The 24,962-nt window shown below is 32.6% G+C and overlaps 1 protein-coding gene across 5 annotated transcripts in view; it reads right to left on the minus strand.

Moving 5' to 3' along the window:
• The window catches only part of LOC125069611 (tyrosine-protein phosphatase Lar), a 368,834-nt gene that overhangs the window by 94,802 nt on the left and 249,070 nt on the right, over nt 1–24,962 (minus strand). For all 5 annotated transcript variants that reach the window (XM_047679172.1, XM_047679170.1, XM_047679171.1 and 2 more), the window contains exons 4-5: nt 9,840–9,971; nt 1,590–1,769 (exon numbers count right to left, since the gene is read on the minus strand). In XM_047679172.1, the coding sequence (XP_047535128.1) occupies nt 1,590–1,769; nt 9,840–9,971 (312 nt within the window). The remainder of the gene's footprint in view (nt 1–1,589; nt 1,770–9,839; nt 9,972–24,962) is intronic.

Raw genomic sequence — 24,962 nt, forward strand, 5'->3', positions numbered from 1 at the left:
GGTTGAAGAACGTCTGTTCTTTTTTATTGAAATAATAACTTTTCATTACATTAATTGCGATTAATTCCCAATCGAGACGTTGGTCTAGAATTGCAAATAAAAATCAATGTTTGTTTAATAAAACTGAAATTAAAATTTATTTTACTGAAATACTAAAGTATGGCCGGTAAAGTCGAGTTGCACATCTGGTAACACTCGTACCTAAGTATTTTTGTTATCACAATTATATTTACAGCATAAGAGCCTCGGGCGGTAATTAGTAGACAAAATAAAATGTTGTTATAAAAAAAACGTCTAAATACTGAAGCTGGACTCGAGATTTCGTCTCGAGACTAAATTTTCTTAACTTTCCAAGAAAAAGAAACCAAATAATATTTTCAGACTTATAAACTTTCGTCACTAAAAATTGTGTGTATATTTCAGGAATATTTTAGTATAAAATACACAAATTAAATATTATACTTTGATTCGTTCGAAATTTATATGACACTTTACAGGGATTCAAATATTTGAATCGTTCGTTTAAATCAATTCCTCCGAAAAACGACGAAACATGAACAAATGATATTCCGTGAAATGAATACGAAAGCGCAAAATATTAAAGCGTAACCAGTAACAAAACACGAACAAACAGCATAAACAAGAAACGAGGCAATTAACCTCTTAAATTCCTTGTCGCAAACGTTCCGAGATACACCGCAACTGTAGTCGTAATTCCACGCAAATATATGCAAAGGAGTGTGTCGCCAACAGCTGAATTATGACATAATTATCGCGATTTAATCGTCTATTACCAGTCGAGGAAGTAAAGCGTTAAGCCACTGTAATAACTGAAACTCGTTATCGAAATTGTCTTGATATTTCCTTGGGATCTCACTACCCAATTTAGGGTTCTGGCGATCGGAGTCGGATCGGTTTTAATGCTTATTTATTGAAAGGTTGTCTTCAACGGAGTTAGTGCTGGGATCAAAGTGTCGCCATGACTGTTTTATGCGGTCAATGGTTATACGAAAATTTTCCGAACTCAAGTATTGTCTCTGGTAATGTCTTATATATTATTCATTTCGTGTCGGATTGCTTGCAAGCTTGGCCAATACGATTACATGGAGTCGAATACGCGATGAACGGGCACTGATGAGGTTTTATATGATCAAATAAAGTTCTTAACGCAATTATTAATATGTTGGGAATAAGAGAAATATTTCCATACGTTTCGCAATTTGGAATTATTGTTATGTAAACCTTACTAGTATAAAGTTATATAATTTTATGCATTTAATTTTTAATACAACGTTTAATATTTGTTCAAATTAGTTTCCTAGAAGAGATATCTTCCTAAGCGACAAGACCGCTAATTACAAATACTTTAATTTTGTTTATATTTATATATGAATGTATTTTAATATGCGTATTCAATTCTATTTCTAGATTTGTTTAAGTTCAACGATTTAAATAGCTTGTGTACTTGCTATTTGGGGTTTCGTAGCGAATTAGCATGATCAGTTTTTTCCTAATTTTAAATCTATTTATCTTGTGTACTTTGACACCAACTTATGTATAAGTCAAAAAAGTTATAGTCAAAAACTTACCTTCAAAAACAGTGAGTGTAGCGACCGCAGTGACCGCGTCGCCGACACCGTTCTCGGCTACGCACTCGTACGTAGCATCATCCCGCTGCGCTCGAACCGGCTCGATCCGTAGCACTGCGCCATTCGCATTCGGTCCGGCAGCCGAGTCCATTCCAGACACTTGGTAACGCGACTGCATACCTGATGAAATATTTTTAGTTAAGTGTAAACGATTTTAATAAAATAAACACAAAAAACTTCTTGCCAAAGGTTTATTTTATTGAAGAGTTTTTTATTTAAACTAAGCCAGTCCATCAGGCTACTCCGAGAGTTGGCTACATAGATATGTTTAACTTACTTCCCTCACACTAGTTTTACTCACTGTGTTTGCCTTTAGCGTTGAGCACGATATAAATTATTAAAAGCATTTAAAACTTCGACAATCTGTCCGTTGAGATACGTTGTATCGTTTGATTTATATATTTTTTAATTATATTGATACTGAAAATCTTATTATAAATTTATTTGCTATAAGTTAAATTAATATTCCAGTGCTGGTCAAATATCTTTGCTTATTAATGAAATACGCTGCTCTATTGCAGGTCCGCAAACCTTGTAAAATAATTAGATTTTGGACTGAGCTACATTTTCAGTCGTCAAAATAACTGCAAAGTTATTCAGTTTGCCTTTAATTTCTCACCAAGCTGCCATCGTTAGAAGTTACATAGGAGAAATTATTGAAGGTGATTTTATGGACTGAACGATTGAAATCTTTTTTTGTTTTTTTTTTTATTTAACAAGGATTTCGCTTAGTTGGCTTAGCTAATAGTAATTGCACAAGTGAAAGGTTTAAAGTTAAGGGTAATTTACATAACAATTAAAAAAATATGTGTATGTCAAAGAAAAAATTTTTTTTTTACTTTATGGATTGATGGAATGCTAATCAACACTCAGCCGCAACTACATAATATGGAATGCTAAAATTTGAACATAGTTTTATTTTATAACGTAAGATTCCGCTAAGAAAGGATTAATGGAATTTTCAACTTTACGTAGTGCAATTAGAGACGGCACTTTCTATGAATTTTACCCGTATAAAGTCGGAAGGGGCAACTAGCATACACTTATAACGAAATTATTGTTTTATGGAAGTAACTTCAGTATAATAGGAATTTGATTCTACGTAAAGTTGATTCGTGGTTTTGTTAAAAATCAATGTATTCGTTGAGTATAAGATTTAAAGTTATTTCAAAAACTTATATATCAATAAAGAAAAGTGTGCATTTCGTTTAGGAATAATATGCTTACGTTATCATGCAATTCTAACATTGTTTACATAAAGGAATTATTAGTTTAATATTTTACGATACACCAAATATGAGAACATCTATTTAGTTTGATTAACTAATTGATTAATTCCCGTTTGATTAATTACCAATTTATCGGTTCTAATAATTACTATCACACACACATAATACCGGGTCGGTCAGTGTAGCTCAAATTTAAGAAGTATTGTTATTATTATTTATATCAAATCAAATTCAATTAAATATTTCAGGGGGTGATTAGTTAAACAATGTTGTTCTCTTTCTTTCGATTGTCAGATCAATGATGACAGAAAGAGAAATCCAGAGAATAACCAGTATACTCCAATTGCGTTGACAATACGCTATAACTCAAAAATATACAACTAATAAACGAGTGCGTTGATTATGTCAGACTAACGTTAAAGGACATTGTTTGTGTAGTGTATTTCCTGCGTTTAATATAAATCGGATTAGTATTTTCGCGTAAATCCGGCTACAATAAACAAAATAAATCATATATATTTCGATGATACTATTATTGCGCTTTCAACCAAGGTTTAATCACATCAATAAAGATTAAAAAAAAAAAAACATAATTGTAAAATGCTATTTTGCGAATCTATTATATGCGGTTATCGTGCCGAGTGATGAATCGGAAATATAAAAGTCAACTAGAAAATATACAGCAATCAAAATTCGACTAGTACTTATTGGAAACGACCACGAAACGTATTTTTTTTAATTTGGTGCATATTTCAAACGATTTAAAATATTTTTTGTTCATTGATTGCTTTATTTTTTACAAAAACTTCATGCATCAGCTGTGTTATGTAACAGATTAGACAGACAGACAAAATGACATCAAATCAATATATTCTTTGCGAGTATTGGCCCGCGGCTACACCCGCGTGTTAGAGGGGCGCGGGCCCGGCGGCGGTTTGTTTTGAGTAATATGCCTTAATTTTCACAATTTTGACATGAGTTTTAAATTAAATAATGATAGGCCAAGAAAAATAACTTTAAAGTTAAAAATAAGTGTTTAGTAGTAGTAGTGTAACAATAACGTACAACTACTGAATAAACATAAAAACTATTTCAAACCTCTACAACTCAACACGGTCTTGATCTACGGGTGACCAACGAAGTTAAGCCTACGGAAGTTGGCGGAGTTACAGTCCCATGCTTCGTAAAGTACTTAATGTCGTGGACCCCTTATCTCACTTCTGTCGTTTCAAAACCAGTACTCAACGGTCGTATCATAAAATTTGAAAACAGTATACAATATTTTTTATCTAATGTTGTTTATTTTTAATTCCTGCCGGATATTATTTTCTTTAAAACTTATACACCAGCTCTCAAAAGGTATGTAAGTATATCGTTTCGTGTGAACAATATTCTCCATTGCACCTCCATGAAGAATCTTATAATGTTATACGTAATGTTCGCGATTCATTGCAGAGCGTCGTTTGCATTTTGCAACACGAGACAGTAAAAAACAACAACACCAGAGACTTGTCGTTCTTATCTTTTATCTCTTAATCGAACGGCACAAAGTTCATATTCGCTTGTCGTTGTAACGAGTTAGGTTTGTTAAAGCTGGTCGGATACGAGTTGGTGTGGGACAGAGCTAAATCGCCACTCGTACTAAGTGCCAGAGAAATGTATTTCCACAACAAGTGAGAGTAATCGTTGTCTCTACAATCGCTGCTAAAAAGATAATGCCTTGCTTGGATTTACCTTCTTTGTTAAGAAATGGTAATGGTAAGGCAAAAAGAAAATAACAATATAAAAATATGAAACATTTCATATAATCATATTTTTATACAATACTCTTTTATAATTCAAGGTATTCACTTTCGTAGAGGATATCGTAGAAGGTCGCTACGACAAAAGTGTGTGTGTTGAAAAAAATATTGTTACGTAGAAAGTACTTCCATTCTTTGAAACAAAATCAAACAAATAAACCCTTTATAAGCGAACATGTTTACACTCCATATATTCTTCATCATAAATTTAACATATATGACAACATAAATATCACCGATCGTATTGTTCCTTACGATCCTAAAATCAGATCTGACCGCTGCACCTTATGAGAAAATCGACATACTCGTAGTTAGGTACATACGTTTAAAACAAAATCATCTTAACAAACATATATTTTAAAACACTTGACGTCACATTAATAAAACTATAATACTAAGGTAATCTTTTAGTTTTTTATTGGACTTAGTGGACTTATAAAATGCTAAGATACTGTTAGAACTTCCAGCTTGACCACGATTATATATAATCACTGATGCTTCCTATTTCTTTTAAGTATTTCTTCACACATTATTACAAAACGAGAGGGAAATAAGGAATTAAAAAATAAATAGACCTAGGCACATATCATCGAAGGCGTGAATATTATTCTGAATACTTTGCTGTTCTATGAAAATGTCATCGTCGATTCATCGAATTTGATTAAATATACAATATTTTAAATTAACTATATTTTTTATTCCTTTGATATTACAAAACAATACGAAACGTATTTTTCGACGAGATGTCAGCTGTTTATAAAAGAACATGTTGACTGGACGAATGGTTGAATGAATGACATATCAAAGCGAAGTTGAACCGCTGTTTTTAGACAATTCTAATTATATATAAAGACTTTTTATACTATGACACACGTATGACAATGCCATTCGAAATTCAAATCTTTGTCATAACTGTCATGAATTGTTCGCCAGCCTTACGTTCTTTAATCGAAACTATGTACGTGATCTTATGCTTACTATTAAGGAAGTTAGTATAGCTAATCTATACGGCAAACATTCTATAATTCGATAAATGAACTCATTAAAATCTTCCCTGCATTCCTGCACGACGTATTGTATTTACGATGCTTTTTACTTCAACCCGGAGCCGAGGCAACAATTTATTTGAACCAACATAACCAGGATTTATTCATTCCGACGATAAAAATATGTTAATTTCCAAGCATAATGCATATTCTCGAGTTCTATTTTATTTCAACGGTTATTATCTTGCTTCGAGAATAAAAACAGAGGTTTTGTGTACTTAATAAAACTTTTCATTCCGCTTTGAGAAATCGTTTAGCATTACTTATAGCGTCCGAATGTATGCGGTCTCTTGTATTAAGTAATATACATATTATTTAAGTGACACATTTTTTTTAAAGCATTCATAAAAATAGTCTCATATTCGTTGATAAACTATCGTAGTAAATATTAAGACTAACGGATAAATATACAATATGATAGTGACTCGCCTCTAGTCCAACATACATTAGTACTGGTATGAAATATAAAGCAATACTTAAGCCGTAAATGCGTTGCTAACCATGGAATTTAAGAAGTCAAGTCCCTTGTTGATAATTACACTGGTTAACATACATTTTAAACCGGAACAGAGTAACACAAAATATCGATGTTTGGCGGTAGAATAAATCTCATAGAATGTGTGAACGTTACACGAGAAATACAGTTTTAATAAATATATTAAGTACCAATAATGCGTTTTTTAAATTGATATTATTTTACAAAGCTTTCTTGTACTACTAAAGCCAAAGATAGTAATTTATAAGACGCGTTATCGGGTAATTATCTAGGCCAACATATCAAAAATCCCTTCTGTACATAATGGGGATTACATTATGCATTCTCAATGACACAATCGTAATATTTCCATTGTGCTTGAGTTCTATATAGCAAAATTAACCGCAACTAAAGGGCACTCTCCAACGGCCGTACAAAAAAAAACCAGAGTTGAGCAGAAATTAATTAATTGAAATCGAAGGACATCTATTATTAGCATTAGCAGCCCGTAAATGTCCCACTGCTGGGATAAAGGCCTCCTCTCCCTTTGAGGAGAAGGCTTGGAGCATATTCCACCACGCTGCTCCAATGCGGGTTGGCGGAATACAAATGTGGCAGAATTTCGAAGGACATCTAAATAATTTAAATTATAAAGTTTAAATAACTGAGAAAATACTCATAAACATTTTTGATATATTCGTCATCAAAAGCTATTAATAAATCGTCGAATAATTGTATACGAAGATACACGTTGAATTGAAACCGGACCCAAACGTATTCAAGACTACGGATTAAGCAATTTGTTTGAGGTCGATTTCTGTTCCGCCAAATGTCAACATTGCGGTTTGTATCAACCGATGAACTACCAAAACATATATATCTTTCTCCTCCCTAATTAAACTAACTTGAAAATAATTTAATTATTCATAGTCCATTCTAAATAGATTTTAGAAAATTTGGTAGTTGTTAGTTTCTGTCCATTACAGGAATTTATTATCCCTTTACAAATATATATTTCACGCATAAACATGATCCTGCAGTGTGATTCTGTAGAAATTCACTTCTTATCTCACTCGTGAAACTTGTGAGGCCACTTAATTACGTGTATCCATTATACTTTATATTTATTATAGTTAATGTCGTATGTCACTTTCTGACATTACACGTGCGTCTTCTGAAGTGAGTTTTGAGTTTCTTCTTAGAGAATACAGACATACTTACAGTAGCATAAGTACAACAGTTTATTCACGCGGCTTACCCACGATTTTCCACTATAAAAGGGAACCTATATCTCTTCATCCCAAAATCTTAAATATTTATTAAAGAAATTTATTTATTACAAAAAAAAAACATTTTTAATAAGGAGGAATATACTCAATATTGTATACAATATACAAGTAATATTCTCGATAATATCGATATTAATTTCTTTCAAATAGGAAACAGATCAAATATTTACTTAAGATACGCATCGCGAGTTCGGAAATATAAATAGAAGGTATGTATACATATACACACAGATACACACACACACATGCACCCATCGAGTTAACAAAATAATATAAAAAAAGTATTAAGCGACACGTTGTTTATTTAGGACAAACAGGAGTTCAAGTCTTATATTGAAATAATTTAATGAAGTGACGTTTAATGAAATACATTATTTTCCTTGTGCTCACTAAAAATTCAGGGTTAATAGTAATCGATTTTACTTACAAAAGTTAAAAACTCAGTCTCGACAGGTTGTTGACTCCGTTTTTTTATAAAAATGCACGCGTGATGAATGTTTCTTTCCTTAAATATATTTAGTTCAAATAATCACATTGATCCCGTACTAATACCATCTAAAGCGTAATGAATAATAATGAACAATTATTTCAGATAATATTCAATTACTTATGTACACATATTGACAACATATATCAAGACTTAGTCGTTTTATCATAAAATTAATTGTGAAAAACATATTTAAAATAATTTTTCAGCAAACATTTTTAATATTAAACATCTCATACAAATATTTCGTTAAATTTGTGATAATTTTGATAGTGTTCACTATAGAATATGACATAATCTGTATAAAAAAATATACAGCATATAAATACGTTATAGTCCAAGTCATTATGATTTGATTAGCAGTCTTGACGTGAATATAAAAAAAAGTTTACCATAAAATATACCTTTTAATATAGTATTACTATGATATGTTAAGTGTTACTATTATAAAAAAAAAATATTACGATTGAATAATATAAAAAAAATAAATGCACGTAAATATATTTAATTTCAGAAACAACCTCTGTATAATTTATTTCGCATATCGTCGAAGTTATGACATGAAAAGATGTAATAAACCTCAGTAAAGTTTACGTCAAATTGTATTAGCAAAAGTTCTAGAACGGCTATGACGAGTCGAATAAACTAAAAATATATTATACTGATCATGTATTACCGAAAGATTATATTTATTTGTCGTATTTTAATTTAGATATCTAATAATATAATAAAAAAGAAAATTAGAGCGTTAGTTTGTTTTTAAAATTTATTATTTATAAAGATTTTTTTACTAATAAACTTTCGATCGAATTTCATATTCCTTTATGTGATATTGTACTGAACAGGCTTTGTGGAATGCAACCGAAGCATGAATAAATTTATTTTACATTCCATCCTCCGTTAAAAAATTTAAAAATATCCGCCGTCCAAAAGATTGACACATTTCTGTTATTCAATTATCTGTTACTTAGGTTACATCTTGGACTACTCCGTTCCCATACTCTCAGCGAATAATTAATTCATGGAGTTTCCAGTCGGGCCGTTCTTAATATATCTTCGTCCCCGTATCACTACCCGAATGTTTTTCCGTCACACGCTTATACGAGTCAGGGACTCGATTTGATAGATCACTGGCGTCGACAGATAGACAAATCGAGAATAAAGTTTGATAAGGCGGATAGGACGTGGAAAGCGCGGAGGTGATCGTGACCCTTATTCTTTCACGTTCCTCGCACTCCGGATATGATTGATAACATTACATTTTTCATAGCGGGCGATGAAACTATTTAGGGGGGGCTTGAATGGTTTTATGGGTGGGGTTTTCGCGTGCGTGGCCGCGGCTATACGTTTTTCCAGCTCATTGCTCCGGGCTTATAGACGTCATTACCGGTCTCACATATTTATGGGCTAAAAATGCCATTTTTACATTTCAATCACGAACAGAATTCCCGGATTCAATGGTCTGTGTTTTTATGTAGCGCGTTTGTCACTCCGTACCTTGACTGATGACGATATAAATGTATACGTTACGTATACCGTAACGAATGACTTTTGATAGGCAGGATAATACATATTGAATATTAGGTACTTTGTAACACAGAAAATTTATCGCAGCTAAGCGCTTTCATTCCAAATACATCGCTTAAGTTATTTTGAAAAAGTCAGTAAAAGAAAAGTTTACTTAACTTAATTTATAATATACTTCAAAAATTAGAAATAATTATTCTTCTTATTAGTTATATTTACATCTGACGATTGTACGCTTATAAATTGGTTTTTAATTAATACTGATGAAAATATTTCTAACACCGAATTTTTTATAAGCAATATATAAATATAATATGTATGTATCGTGTACTTACTAGAAACTCTTTTTCCGTTCTTTCGCCACTGAATGTTGGGTATGGGGTCGCCTCGAGCCGCACAGTAGAAGGCGGCGATGCCGTTGGCGCGAACCTGCAGGTTGCGTGGTCGGATTGTGATCTCGGGCGGATCTGCATATGAGAAAAAAAAAACCTTATTACTACAGTATAAAGACTAAATTGGATTAAATATCAAAAACGAAAATGTCAGTAAATAAAAACAAAGATTTTATACGGATAATTGTAACAAAAATTAAAACATACCAAAATTAAATAGTATCAAATAAATATTTCTTTACTCATACGAATGTAGTTATACTGTTTAGAGTTATAGTTATTTACTGCCTTACAACTGGTTCTTCAAATATCCTAATGGGAGTAAAATATAGTCCCGAGCGGATCGCTACTACAAACTCCATTAGGTCTAATTTTACTATTACGAATAAATTTATAACCAAGACCTTCATAATAAAATTATTTCGTCTCTAACCAAATCACATGAACCAACCACATTAACATCATCATACGAACAGGTAAATCTCAAAAACGCTTAACTCCTCACTTATAAAGTTTTATCTCTCGAGATGCATAAAAGTTTAACAAAAGTTCGGATGAGGAACGGTGAAAATTCCGCGGAAGAAATGTTTTCATGCATAATGAGTGCAAGCGCTGTACTACATTTTCATTACCCGGAGTGAAATTAATTGTATTTGGTATTTTGAGAAAAAAGCGCGTCGAGACCCGAAACAATTACACTCGCGAAGATACGTGAATTTCTGCCGGCGATGCGAATCCCGGCATCAAGCGAACCAGAACAAAAATGTCTAAAGGGACTTCGGAGAGAACATTGGACCCGCGCCGCGGGGAGCGTTTGATTCCTGAACTAGAAAATGAAATCCCATTTAGTTCTCTATACGTATCCGAGGCTTCTCCCCCGGGGTGGCTATCCAGCAATCAATGTGACATTAATAAACGAACGCCAGTAACGTATTTTTGGAGACTGTCACACAGAGAGTTAAAATATTCATGGAGCGGCCACCGCAGAGATTGGGACGAGATTAGAGATATCAAAAAAAGATGGATAAGCTTTGAGCTCGAAAACAAAACAATCATATCGGGCGATTTCGACACATACATAATTGCCGTCCCCGACCTCGAGTGAAACGCAATTTATATTCGTGGCGACGTCACGGCGCGGACTTAATGACCGCCACTCGACGTCCAATTACAAGTCGTTGATAGCGATCTCGTTAACTATCTGAATTGTCAGGATTCAAATATTTGCTTTTGAATCACGTCGAGCAGAGGCGGGGGGGGGATGGGTGATGTGTGACAGATTATGTTTATTCCTCGACGGATGAGAATGTGAATGGTCACGTTTTATATGTACGCGGGATTGAAACGGGCATCAGGACGTGCCGACGCAGGAATACAAATAAAAGTCGCCCATTTTTTTTACGCTATTCGCGCCAACCAAGCTGGATTAAATTACGCGAAGCCTAGACGTCGCTATGTGCGAAATTAAATTGCTTCATGGAAGCGATTTCGCGCTTTGCTCAACGCCCCCAAAGTATGAGTCGGCACTTTTTCCTTGTAAACTTGTTATTCACTTGGTGAATGGTGCAAATAATAATAATCAGATTAATGTCAGTCTCATCTTTAAGGTCAGCTATCTAATGGCCAGAAATTTAAATACTCGATTTGGTTACACGAGATCTGGACACTTTTGTCAGCCTTAGAGACAGGATATTATCTTATACGTATTGTATTATTCTAGTTTAAAATAAAAATAGTCAATTATACGATCCACTAACATTTTTTTTTTAATATAGAAATAAAAATATTTTATCGTACGATGCATTTATAGTTTAAATAACGGCGCAAAGTAACGGCACTACGTTAGTTAGTTGCAAGTAAAATAGTTTACATGCACCACACATAACTGAAGTAGAACAAACATTGTATCGTTCCAGCCTTCATATCTGACCAACGGGTCACTGGGTCAGTTTGTGGCTATTATCTTGGCGCTTTTTCTTGGGGGCAAATAGGTCAGTAATTGCCTTAACGATTATAGCGTTTCCGCGACAACTCCTTATCAGTGAATCCAGAATGTTTTCTGACATAACTGGGCTTACGTATCGTCTTCGTAGTGGGTAAAATTTAAATTTAATCATTATTATTATTATTGCGTTCTATAAGTAGGCTCGGGCGGACTATTAAGTGACGCACCGGATGTGATGTAGTCACCACCAGATAGACAATTGCAACGTAAAAATAATCTTTTCTTACGTCATTAATGCACTACAAGCCTTGGGTACTTAGATGTTACGTCCCTTGTGACTACATTGGCTCATTTACCCTTCCAACCAGAACAAACCAATAGGAAGCATTGTTGTTTGGCTGTAGAATATGTGCTAAGTGGTACCCAACCAGACGGACTTGAACAAACCCCTAACACCGAGTAACTATTATGAAGGGCTTTCAAAACGATCGAAATTATATACGGCGTTATATTACTCGTTAAAATGTAATATAATATCGACTGTAACAGGTTTCAACGAATCCAATGAAATCTTAACTTTGATTTGGGAAACTTCTAAGAATCGTTTAGTCTTGAAACAGCCTACGCTTTATTCGCATAAGGCAATGTAATACCACAAATATAAGTACGGGTAAAGAGGATATCGGTTCACTATTTAAATATGAGTGATTTTAATATGACAATTAACTTGACATCTCGTCGTCGAGTAACTTCGACGCATCCAATTGTGTTACCTTACTATTCATTTTACAATAAATAACCTAAATGAAGTCAGAATAAATAATAATAACAAGAATAGCGTTCTGAAATATTTATTCATTGTCTGCGTTTATTGTTGGCAGTTTATAATTTAAAAAAAAAAATGCATTCCTCGATCAACTCGCTGCCTCTCAAAGCTTGTACCGTAAAAATTCCACTTGGTTTTTCTGAATACCTAATAACATCAAAGTTAAATAAGTTTTACAGGGCTTCGCTATTCATATAGAAATTTATAATTTAAATAGAATTACTGTTAAATATATTCCTGTTATTAAATATGCGTTTCGAAAACATTGTGTTAAACGTAAATAAATGAACAATTTAAACGTGTAATTATGAACTAAGGCCGATGTACTCAACTGAAAAATTTAATTTATGAACTCAATTGGAAGTCAATTACGTTGGTAGTTAATTAGTTTTACAGTGAGATAGATATTAAAAACGTTCTATAAAAATGTATATAAATAACCAACTATAATTTTTTAATGACTTGTTCATTAAATCTATGCCACGAGACTTTCTTGAACAATATTTATTTGTATTGAAAAAAGTTACCTTTACCGGTGGTATGGCTCATCCATCATTCTACCGTTCAATAATTTGTATTGCTGTGTTCCAGTTTGAAGAGCGAATGAGCCGGTGTAATTACAGACACAAGGAATATAAAATCTTAGATACATTAGCTTTATTAGAAGTATTTTTAAATATGGAATGGCTCATTGCTTTGAGTAGAAGTGGAAGCTTACCAAACTATAGTCCAAGAATTCTTAATTAGCTCAAAAAACTTGACCGCATTAAATATTGTACACATAAAACTTTCGCAATGCATATTTATCGCGAGGGATCGTTCAACGTAGGAAAAAATAAAAAAGTAAACTCGACAAGACTTCAAAATAAAATCTCTCTTTCTCACGCACGTTGTTGAAAAGGATAGCAAATATTGTTCTGTCAAATTAGATTTTAGATTTTACTGCAAATCTAAAATAACGCTATCATTACAGTTGTTAAACGATTCAATAATCACAAAAGCCAATATTCACCGATAATCGATTCATGGTATCGTTGCCTTAATTTAATTTTACGGCTAACATTTCATTATAGCTCAAATGGGGTTACCGAATTGAGCATCAAAAGTGCCAACAAAACATCGATGAATTATCGATAAAATACCTACTCATTAGTACCTATATCTCTATAATCGCAAAATAATTATATTATATATTACATTTAACCTATAGTCGACGTTCTAAATTTTTTCATTTACAAAGATATCGATTTTCACATCGATATAACTATCACAGCACTAGCAATTATTCGATATATCGCATTAGGCCTGCATACAATGCAATCTACCCAAAGAGAATTTATGACAATAATCTCGGCCACAGGGTTAGGTTAGGGTCAAATAGAAATTGGGCAAAATTTATTATATCCCAGGTATTAAATTGACGATGCATTTACATATTTCAAGCGGGCAGCGCCATCTGGTGTTTAAACGTCACATATATTTATATTTTTACATTATATTACAAAGTAGCTTGGTATTAATATGAATGAACATTGAATTACACTAATAAATAGCGATTCGCGTCGAATTTACTTTATGAAGACATTAATTCTTGAAATATAAAAACAAAATGTTTTAGTATAACGTTAGAGACATGTATCTTTAGGTCCATCACAAAATCTATACTAAGATTATGAAGATTACCTCTTCATGACACATCACCTTCGGGTGTATTGATACAATTGTATTCACTGGAAGCAGGCTACCTTATTTCCGAGTGCTATAAAGTATAAATTATAATGATATCATATCATTTTCATTATTCATGAACTGTACCCATACGAAGCCAGGGCGGGTCGCCAGTTATGTATAGCTTACATACTCTATAAGTCGATATTTATTATTTTCATAAAAAGTTTAATTGAACTTACCTTGAATTTAATGCATAAAAATATAACCATGCTAAAACAACCGAATTAGTAGTTAGTTTTTAATAATCTTAGTAATTTTAAATTTTAATCTACAAATTATTATCATATTCAATTGCTTAAAATATTTTTAATCGGCTACAATAGAACAAGACAGTGAGGTCGTTACCGTAAAAAAACATTGGCACCACATAACCAACCTTGGAATCCAAGAATTTACATATAACTTTTGACACGAGTCAAATCTTTAACAAATATATCGGTCGTATGTTTTGATTATCGTTTCGCTGAAATCAAATGTCACTGTAAATCAACATTAGTTGTGGACATCAGAATGTATTGCTTTATTTATATTAATAAAGAGAATTCACTTTGCAAGCGTTTGTCATATTCACAATCAATATTGATTATGAACTTCGGTAATCAATTATTGTTATATTCCATTATTTTACTAATAATTAATCATATATCCATATGTTGTAAACCATATATATATATGTATGTATATACTATATTTATTCGGTTTTACAAAAGGAACTCAGGAAAGCGTCCAAAATACCTCTGTTGGCAATTTTAAAATAAATTGTAGGAGAACGAACTTGTATCCATTGGGTTATTTTACAATTGTCGAGTTCATGGAATGGAACGAGTGCCACTTGGCTAATTCTTTGTTATATCGAAAACATTTGCCTGTTCTTCTCAAGTCAGTGTGTTTTCATTTACAAACCGGTGCTAGTGTTTATTTAATAAATCAGTAAGTAAGTGCTTCTATAATCTAAAATCTATAATGTGTGACTTTGCAAAGAACAAAATTAAATATAAAAACTAATTAAGCTACCAACCCGCATTTCAGCAGTGTGGTATATGCTCTTAAACTTCTCCTCAAAGGGAGAGGAGGCCTTACCCTAGCAGTCGGAAATTTAAGGGATGTACATGCTACTAATTAAGCATATCATTAGCGGAAGGGAAATAGCGCTAAGGCGACAAAATGGTACTTCCAGCAAAAAGTTGGCTTGGGGGTAGGGCTTTGTTCAAGCCCATCTTGATAGTTACTAACCCTCACCCATCCTTCATTATTCTACCACCAAGCAGAAATGCTTAGTATGGTTCGTGGTTGGATCCAGTTTGAAGAGTTGGTGAACCAGTTAGGCGAACTTCTTAGCTCCCAAGGTTGGTGGTGCATTAGTTACGTAAACAATGGTTAATATTTCTTACAGCAGCACCGTCTATGGACGGTGGTGACCGCTTACCTCTACCTATACTATACTATAAAAAAAACCTGTACTATAAACTGACGATCAGATCTGAAATTTATCAGTCACCTATGATAAAAGGCACAGTAGACTTTTTATATTACTATATCACAGTAGACTTTTTATATTACTATATCAACTTGGCAGTGATGTCAATGATGTTAATTTAGAGGTATCATGAAGTTTTTTATGAAAGACTGAAATAAAGCGAGTTCAATATCCATTAAAAGTGTGTAATAAATTGAACGCGATAGGTTATCAAACTTTTATCGACGCCTTTACTCATAATTTCAATGACAATATTTTAGAGCTGCGAATTCGAGAGGTAGATCACGTGACGCGTGAAATTATTCGAAAGATTGAAAATATATATTTTTTGGAATCGCACAGAAAAGAAAAGTTAACAACATTTTGTTACTTACGCTTATTCGTGCTTTTAAAATAGAATTAGATCGTTCGATAACAAATTTACCATTCGTATAAGTAACTGAAAATCTTTGAAAAAAAAAATACAACAATAATTATTTTTAAAACTAAAAAAAATACAACAATAACTATTTTTACAACTAAAAAAACACAACATTATCATCTTCAGACGTAGTCACCGATGCTCGTCACATTGCTGAAACAGAAGAATATATTATATATGTAACTTACGTGTTAGGTACTGTATAAATATATTGCCAGTATCGTTGACCGGGAGGGGGGGTATCCCGATTATTGGTTCTTCTGTCACTATATCCAATGGAGGTATTGTTCCTTCTGTTCCTTCGTCTGTCCCAGAATAATTAACTTTTTGTGAAACATAGCGGTTGTCGTATTTTTTATAATTTATAAATAAAATCTTACATCTTAAATACAAATAACTTATCTTACGTTATAATTAAATATGAATAGACCATTAAACATTATTCCTCTTAAAGTATGTACTTAATATTTTAAGCAAAGCAAAAAACATGAAAGACGCATTCAGATATTATACAAAATGCATATATGTTTAAAACATATCACATATCGTAATTAGCTTTAGGAAGTATTATTATTTGACTCATTTTCTATCGAGGGATAATAAATGAGTCAAATAATAAAAATATAAAGATAATAATAAGTCAACAAAGGTAATAACAGCAAAATGGCACTTACGAATATTTTAAATTTATTAAATTTAAAAATCGAACGCGTTTAAAGGAACCAGATAATATCTAAGGGGGGCCAAAAGATAATAAATTCAACAAAATCCGAATAAGCACAGATTGAACTTATTCCGGTATAAACGCACATTTCGAGACGTGGGATTGTTGACACTGCCTTTCGTACTTAATAGTGACTCTGGGCTGCTATTGAGAATGTTACGAGATTACTTTTTATAGTCCCTAACCGGGGTTTGGACCCAAGTCTCAGGCTTTTCGGCCATATAAACCAGCCATTAGACGAAACAGACAGTCGAGTCGCAAGAAACAAGTAGCTATACACTGAGGCATGGTGATAGAAAGTTGTTAATCTTGAATCGAACACGATTGAACTGTCTTTGTCTGATCGTTGGCGGTTAAGTTCGTGACGCCTCGATGTATGCATTCGAAAGAGCTATTGAGTATATGTAATATATATATACACAGTTATAGTATTCACACATAATCCACGTGCTAAGTTTATTATTAGCATTATATTATACACGGACAAATGATATTTATATAGCTACATACATATATGTTACTAGCTGAACCTGTGGCTCTATTCGCGCGGAGTTTATAAAACCTTACCTATATCCACATTTAACCCCAAGAAGAATTAAAAATAGAAGCCTATGTGCTTCCACGGGACATAAACTATCTACTTAACAAATTTCATCTAAATCGATCCGCCGGTTTAAGCGTGAAGAGATTTTATAATATTAATATCGATAATAAAGTTACCCTCGGAGAATTTTAGTACTGGAAGCCTTGTCCACTTTAAACTTTCGTTTAAACAATACTGACGAAGTTTGGTCAAGTATTCGATTAAATTATTTGCTTTAGATTTCAGCAGTGCGATTCTGTAAGAAATCACTTCGTTTCTCATTTTTGAAATATTGACAACTGACTTACAGTGATACGCCATTTTGATACGTGTATCGTATAAATTTTCTAATGATTATAGTCAACATCGTATATCGAATTCTGACATTTCAAGCTTGTGAGTTCCGAATTTCTTGATACAGAATAGCCTAACAGATATTGTAAGTGAGTACCGATTGTGTTGCTTTCAGTTATAACTGGATAATACCGGTTGAGACGAATTGACATTTACTTCAAAACAACAGACGGTAAAATCAATACATATCAACACAGCTAACATGTAATGAAAATTTTAACAACATTTCAGGTTTACCATTTATATTCAAGAATATATCTATAATCTACCATTTTGCTTATGGATGGTAGAATTGACTACGATGTTATTCAGACGCAGCGCTTGGTTTACTAATTACGGATCAGAAGGCTATAAATAACGAATATTAGCGTATGTATGAAGTGACAGATACTATAAAAGATTTTAAGATCAATTACTAGTCTTTTTTCTTTGGCCACCTGATGGTAAGTGCTCACAATCGCCAATGCGCTACCGTCCTTGTGAGCTGAGACGTTATTTGCGTAATAATTGTAGTTTCACTGACTTACTCACGCTTAAAACCGGAACACGTCAATATTAAGTATTGCTGTTTGGTAGAATTTATGATGAGTGGATGGTACCTTCCCAGACGGACTTGCACAAAACCCTATCACCGACTAAAATCACTTCAATAATATTGACCAGAATAAGAGTACATACATTTCAATTACACGTATTACTTAAATAAACGTATATTCCATTACTTACACGTTACTTAGAGTCAAGCTCCAATTAAAAGTAAAATAAATCACGGAACTAAAATTATAACAGTATTAAAAGAACGTAAGCGTTACGTGTAGTCCTATTAAAAGGACATAATGCAATCAAACACGAATCATTACTAGGCAAAGAAATTCCCAACTACCACATACATATCGCTTTTATCGCAAGTAGAATGTCTATTCATTGGTGATATGCTTTTAATGATTGGATCGTACGTTAGGGTTTGTAGTATTACAAAGTATCTTATATTACACAGAATAATCAAATACATTGGTCACTATTATTTCAAATCATAAATATAAACTCTCATATTTCAGCCATTGCCTTAAATTTATTCTTTCTTTATATATGAATAAGAAATCATAAATCAGCCCATTGTTAGAGTCGAGAAAAACTGAGTTCTCGATACGATATCGATACAATAAATAAACAACATAACATCGATTATTGAGAGATTTATATCTCGGTGTGAAGAGAGCTCGATCATTATTCATACATCCATTGTGTATAAGAATACTAGAGGCTGGAGGCTGCTTTTATCGGGAACGTAGTGAAGAATGTGAAAACGATTTAAGCGCTGTAATCTTCAGCTAGTTTATAATACATATTTAATAGTGATGGACAGCTTTATCGATGATCTTTATAGTTTTCAAACACAAACTTACAGCCATGTGTTCGCTTAGAAAGACGAAAAAATAAAGTGTATTATATACATGTATAACGATAAAGTATTAATCTATTTTTATGCGGGATAAATAACAATTTAATTGTATTTAATTAAAAGATCTGTATAATGTAATTGATGGTAAATAGTAACTATTCAGTAGTCCCGAACTGGTAGTAACTTTAAATTTAATTTAACCTTGCGAAATGACGATTCGGAAGTGCTTGTAAGAGCCTACTTCAATGAAGTACATTTCGAATTTGATTAATTAATCCGTTAAGTGTAGATACAGGCATTTACTTTGTAAGTGATACCTATAAACATTGTAGTCTTTTTTATATACACATAACATATACATAACATATTTATTATATAATGTTATATATTTCTATTTATTTTAAAGCGAGTAAAAATGAGTTCTATATAAATAAAAAAAAAAAAGTCTTTGTTATATTGTACATGCAATAAAACAGTTCCATTTTAACATATGAGGAGACTTCCTCTCGCTTCCAGCGAAAGAATTCAACTGTTTTCACAGTTTTTAGCTCTCATTTGCATTCAAATGTCGGAACTCGGGTGTTAAACATTTTATGCAATCATGTTTTGGTTGCCAACAATATGAAATTGCACGTAATGAGAGAAACGGCGCAAACAATATATTTATGTTTTTATTTAAGAAAATATTTTTCAATGAATAGAAATGTTACCCAATTTCAACATCGTGAAGATATTTTTCTTTTTCAATGGTGTTCTATTGTTGCGCAAACTATTTCATGGTTTACATTAACTTTAAAATCCAAGTTATTTTGTACGTGAGAATATTTTCGTAGATATTTCGTTCGATGCGAGAAAACACACAATGAGGTAATAATTACAAAAATTTCTAAAGAAAATAAAGTCATTATTTTGAATAATTTTAAGCAAAAGACAATCTCTTGGGTCATATACAATTCCATTTTCCGAGGAGTCGTTTATTTTTTTTTAAAAAAAAGGAAAAGGCCAAGATAAGTAAGTAGTCATGACCATAACTCAGCGAACGTTATATTTCACCTTTAAAACACTTTCACGAAAGCCTAACAAAGCCACTAATGAATGAAGGAAAAAAAATAATGTGAGATTACACTCTACGAGGCGCCGAAAGGAAAGCAGACAAGAAAATACTATATATTTTTTAAATTATTATATATATATGTATATGTATAAAATTATGTATATCTATTAAATAATTGATCATAACTGTAAACCTTTTATGATACTGAGTAGTTGCTTGAATAACATATATTTTGATTTAGACTCTCTGGTAGATTTTTTAAAGATTATAATATAGACTGACTAGTTTATTTACAGTATAGGAAGGACCTATAAACGATATTTCATCAAATTCCATTCAGTATTTTCCGATAGACAGACAGACAGAGTTACTTTCGCATTTATAATATTAGTGTAAATATACGTATTAAAACACGACTTATAACCATAAAAAATATTACAATAATATTCAAAACGTGTTTCTAATTAAAGTTTGAAACAATAAGTTCTACGATTATTTAAAATATATAAAATCAAGTACTTTTGTTTTAGTAAAAATTGTAACCGAATAAAAAAAATAAAGTTGCCTGCAATTGGACGGTGTTCCTTCGCGGGTATCGCCTCGTCGTTTCAGGCGAAAGTGTGGTTAGACCACGGGAATAAACAGGGACAAACAATGGATGGCAAACAATGCGGGCATCAAAGGACATCTGTTGTGAAAAACGTCGGGAAAAGCGGAAAAATCGTCACAGAGTGTTGCGGACGCGGAAGGAAATAATACTTGCGTCCGTTTAAAATACTCTGAAATATGAAGCTTTAATGAAGACACATTGATTGCAGAGTGAAATTACGTTTTTTGTACATAGCGATACAATACATTTTTGTGATATTTTTTTAAAGAATTCTCACAAGCAAGCTAAGTGAATTCCCGTGAGTGAGAAGTCCAGCGATGAGCAATAAGTTTAAGAGGACAGGATGTCTTTGCCAAATGTCGGCTGCGGAACCTTTACGGACTGTTATATATATGTCTATATTATATCTGAGATTAATTATACGACGATTGACTGACGAATCATTGAATGGACACCCGTAGAATTCATTAAAATATTTATTGAAAACATTTTATTTCGAATTCAATACAAAGTGTGTTCAAAATATTATTTTAATCATTCAAAACCAAATAATTCATATATAATAAGACTAAAAGAACTAGAATATTCGAATAAACATCTAGCGGAGCGAAAATCGCTAGAATTTCCATACATACAAGAAAATGGCGCATAAATCAGAAACATCGTATGAAACTAATAGAGCCGTCTTCGGAGGCCATTAAACACGAGCCAGGGCCTTCATTGGGTCAATTTCCGGGGATGATCGACAACGTGAGGGTTTATTTTCAAGTTATCTTATTGTATTATTGTAAATATATATACATATATACTAGTGCCTGCGATTTCGTGCGCCTTTGAATTTAACAAAAAAAATATTGTTGTAGCCTAAGTCACTCCTCAAAACATCAGCTTTCATCCCGTGAGAGTCCCATTAAAATCGGTCCAGCTGTTTCAGAGATTAGCCAAACGGACAGACACACAAAAATTTAAAAAAAAAATGTTATTTTGGTATATGTACCGTTTATACATACATACACATTTGGTAAAAAGCGGTTGTTGTAATTTTACAAATAGACACTCCAATTTTATTATATGTATAGATTTAAACATTATGATGAGTTACAAAATACATATTTTTATCATATTACGTTGGCAAATATTTAATAATATAATGTATTAATCGGACGAAATAATCGCTTCTTTTCAAAATCAAGTCCTTGGAGGTTTCGCCTTCACTTATTCGGCAATTAGAACATTTCATTGTTTTGTCTCCATACACGTTAGTCCTGATATCATTTATATTTTCGTTAGAAAACATATTTTTCGTAAATATTCTCTGAACAATCGCTCAGCCTGGGAATTAACCAGCATAGGTATTTAACTATACTAAGTCAGCCCTACTATTTCTTCGGCAAAAAAATCCTATATCGTTGTAAATCAATCCAGTAATTTCCTGGCCGAGATGTGCTTTCATAGACAATATATTAAAAATAGTATGCATACAATGAGATAAATTAAATTTTACGTAAGAACACTTACATTTTCTATGTACTTGTAAACGGACTTGATGTTAAGTATTAAAGCAGGCTACATCTAGAAGATGGCTATCTTAAAGGCAAGAGTGAATACCTTGAAGATATCAGGATTGAAATATAATATACTAGCTGCTCTAAAAAAATTCGTTAATTGTTATACATATATACATATATAGTCCGTAAACTTTTCCAATAAAAGAAATATCTAACGCAAAATATTCGTTCAAATTGGGTTAGGAGATTCTGATCCTGAGATTAGCGCGTTTAAACAAAGAAACTCTTCAACTTCATATATTAGAATATACATGTACGTACCTATATGTATATACGGAAACCGATATGAATTTTCAGATCAATAAAAATGAACGATGATGACGAAGGATGGATGCGTTGTATTTAGATTTTTACCCACAAAAGCTTATTTCGGAAAAAATATACATATTTAAATATAATAAAGTTGGTTACATTACAGACATTACAAAAGTGTTTTGTAGTTAGTATAGGGTTTTTATTCGTCTGTTTGTTTAATTTTTTTATTATTAAAGGCGTACTATATTATAGTAAGAGGTATCTTTAGATATTGCACGGAGTTAAAACACTCCTCGCACTGTTAATATGCTGCTAACTATTCAATTAAGATATTCCATTCCTTGTGCTTGTAAACTGGCTTACTCACACTACAAACCACAACGCATAGTATTGATGTTTGGCGATAGAATTAATCGATTATTAATTATACAGCCAGACGGGACTGCACAAAGCCCCACGACGGGATACCGCGTCGTGATATAAATAACATTTTAGATTTTTGCAGGCCAATGTAAATTTAATTTATACATAGTTTCATATCACACTAAAGAGAAAAGAAATTTTAAACCTAGTTTTTACTGCGAAAGTGCTATCAATAAAAATACGATGTAAGCGATGCTTTTAGTGGTGTATGTACGCTTTGATGTATTCAAATATGTTAAGCCTTTTAACTAGAGAATTAATAAAGTTTTGAATAGCAAAAATAGTAAATCGAGTGGTGCAAATGTGGACAAGGCAAGTTCACGTTTTTATTATGAATACAATAATATTAGTGATAGGTACTTGTAATGTGCAACAATCTGTACAAGTAAATATTAATCTGGAATAAATTTTGTTATGTTCTGTTATGTACCTTCTACAAATTATTTCAAGTTCTAAAAAATTGTTAAATTTCTGCATATTGAACAGGCAACAGATATTGAATATAATAGTAAATAAATGTCCCCACTCTCATAGTCCAATGAGACGACAGAATAACACGACTGAAGATTTTTGCCACAGCATCAATGAGTCTAAGTGCTTTTCGAGGTAGGCTGTCAGTGCTATCTTTTTAATGACTACATACATCGGCTAATCTATACTTCTATACAAATATTATAAATGCGAAACTAACTCTGTCTGTCTGTCGCTCTATCAGAGACAACGCACAACCGTGTTAGATGAAATCAGTTATGAGCTTGAACTACAAGGACATAAGCTATTTCTTAAGCCTAACAAATTATAACCAACCCCAAAGCGACAACTAGTACTGAATACTTTTGATAGAAAAACTCAATAAATTTTATAGGCCCAACCTGACATTTAAATGACTCCTCGTGCTGTGCTGCACATACTTGTCACTAAACCAGCGAGATGATTAGAACATAAAAATAAATTGCTTTAAAGAAAATGCTATAATACCACCTTACGTAATGTTTATCTTTAGATTGCAACTGTAACGTGCGGTCTCTCGTGAGATAGTCCTGCGTAGAATATGCATTCGAGAAGATTAATGGTCTTAAGGCAGTCCATCACAGTTCGTGCTCAGGCACCGTTACTAAAGAATTTAACGTTTATTTTCATATGTGCAATGAACTGCAGGGAAAGTGTCGCATTCTGACAAACTATGCATATATGTTTCTAAATTGGATTTAAAAACGAAATAGTACGAGCTGAAAAAATATCAGGTGCATGGAAACATACGTTGTAATTTATAAGATTTCATGTTTTATATTACATTTTACCAGCGAGTATTTTTTCGCGATCACTAGTTTCCCACATTGTATAATACACATATATTTATGATATAGATAGCTGGACGGGCAAATTTGACTTGATGCGAGTGATCACCACCACCCATAGACACAAGTGCTGTAAGAAATATTAAGCTTTTCTTACATCGTCAATGCACCACCAACCTTGGGAGCTAAGATGTTACGTTCCTTGCGCCTGTAGTTACACTGGCTTACTCACTCTTCAAACCGAAACCCAAAAATACTATATATTCCTAATTGACAGTAAACTATGTGATGACTGGATAGGTCCTACCCAGACGTGCCTGCACCAATCCCGTCCTACTCCTATTACCAAGTGAAAATCGCTTTACTATTATTGACCAGAATAAAAGTACATAAAT

This window comes from Vanessa atalanta, chromosome 15 (genome assembly GCF_905147765.1).
Source record: "Vanessa atalanta chromosome 15, ilVanAtal1.2, whole genome shotgun sequence".
In the NCBI taxonomy this organism is placed as follows: Eukaryota; Metazoa; Arthropoda; class Insecta; order Lepidoptera; family Nymphalidae; genus Vanessa; species Vanessa atalanta.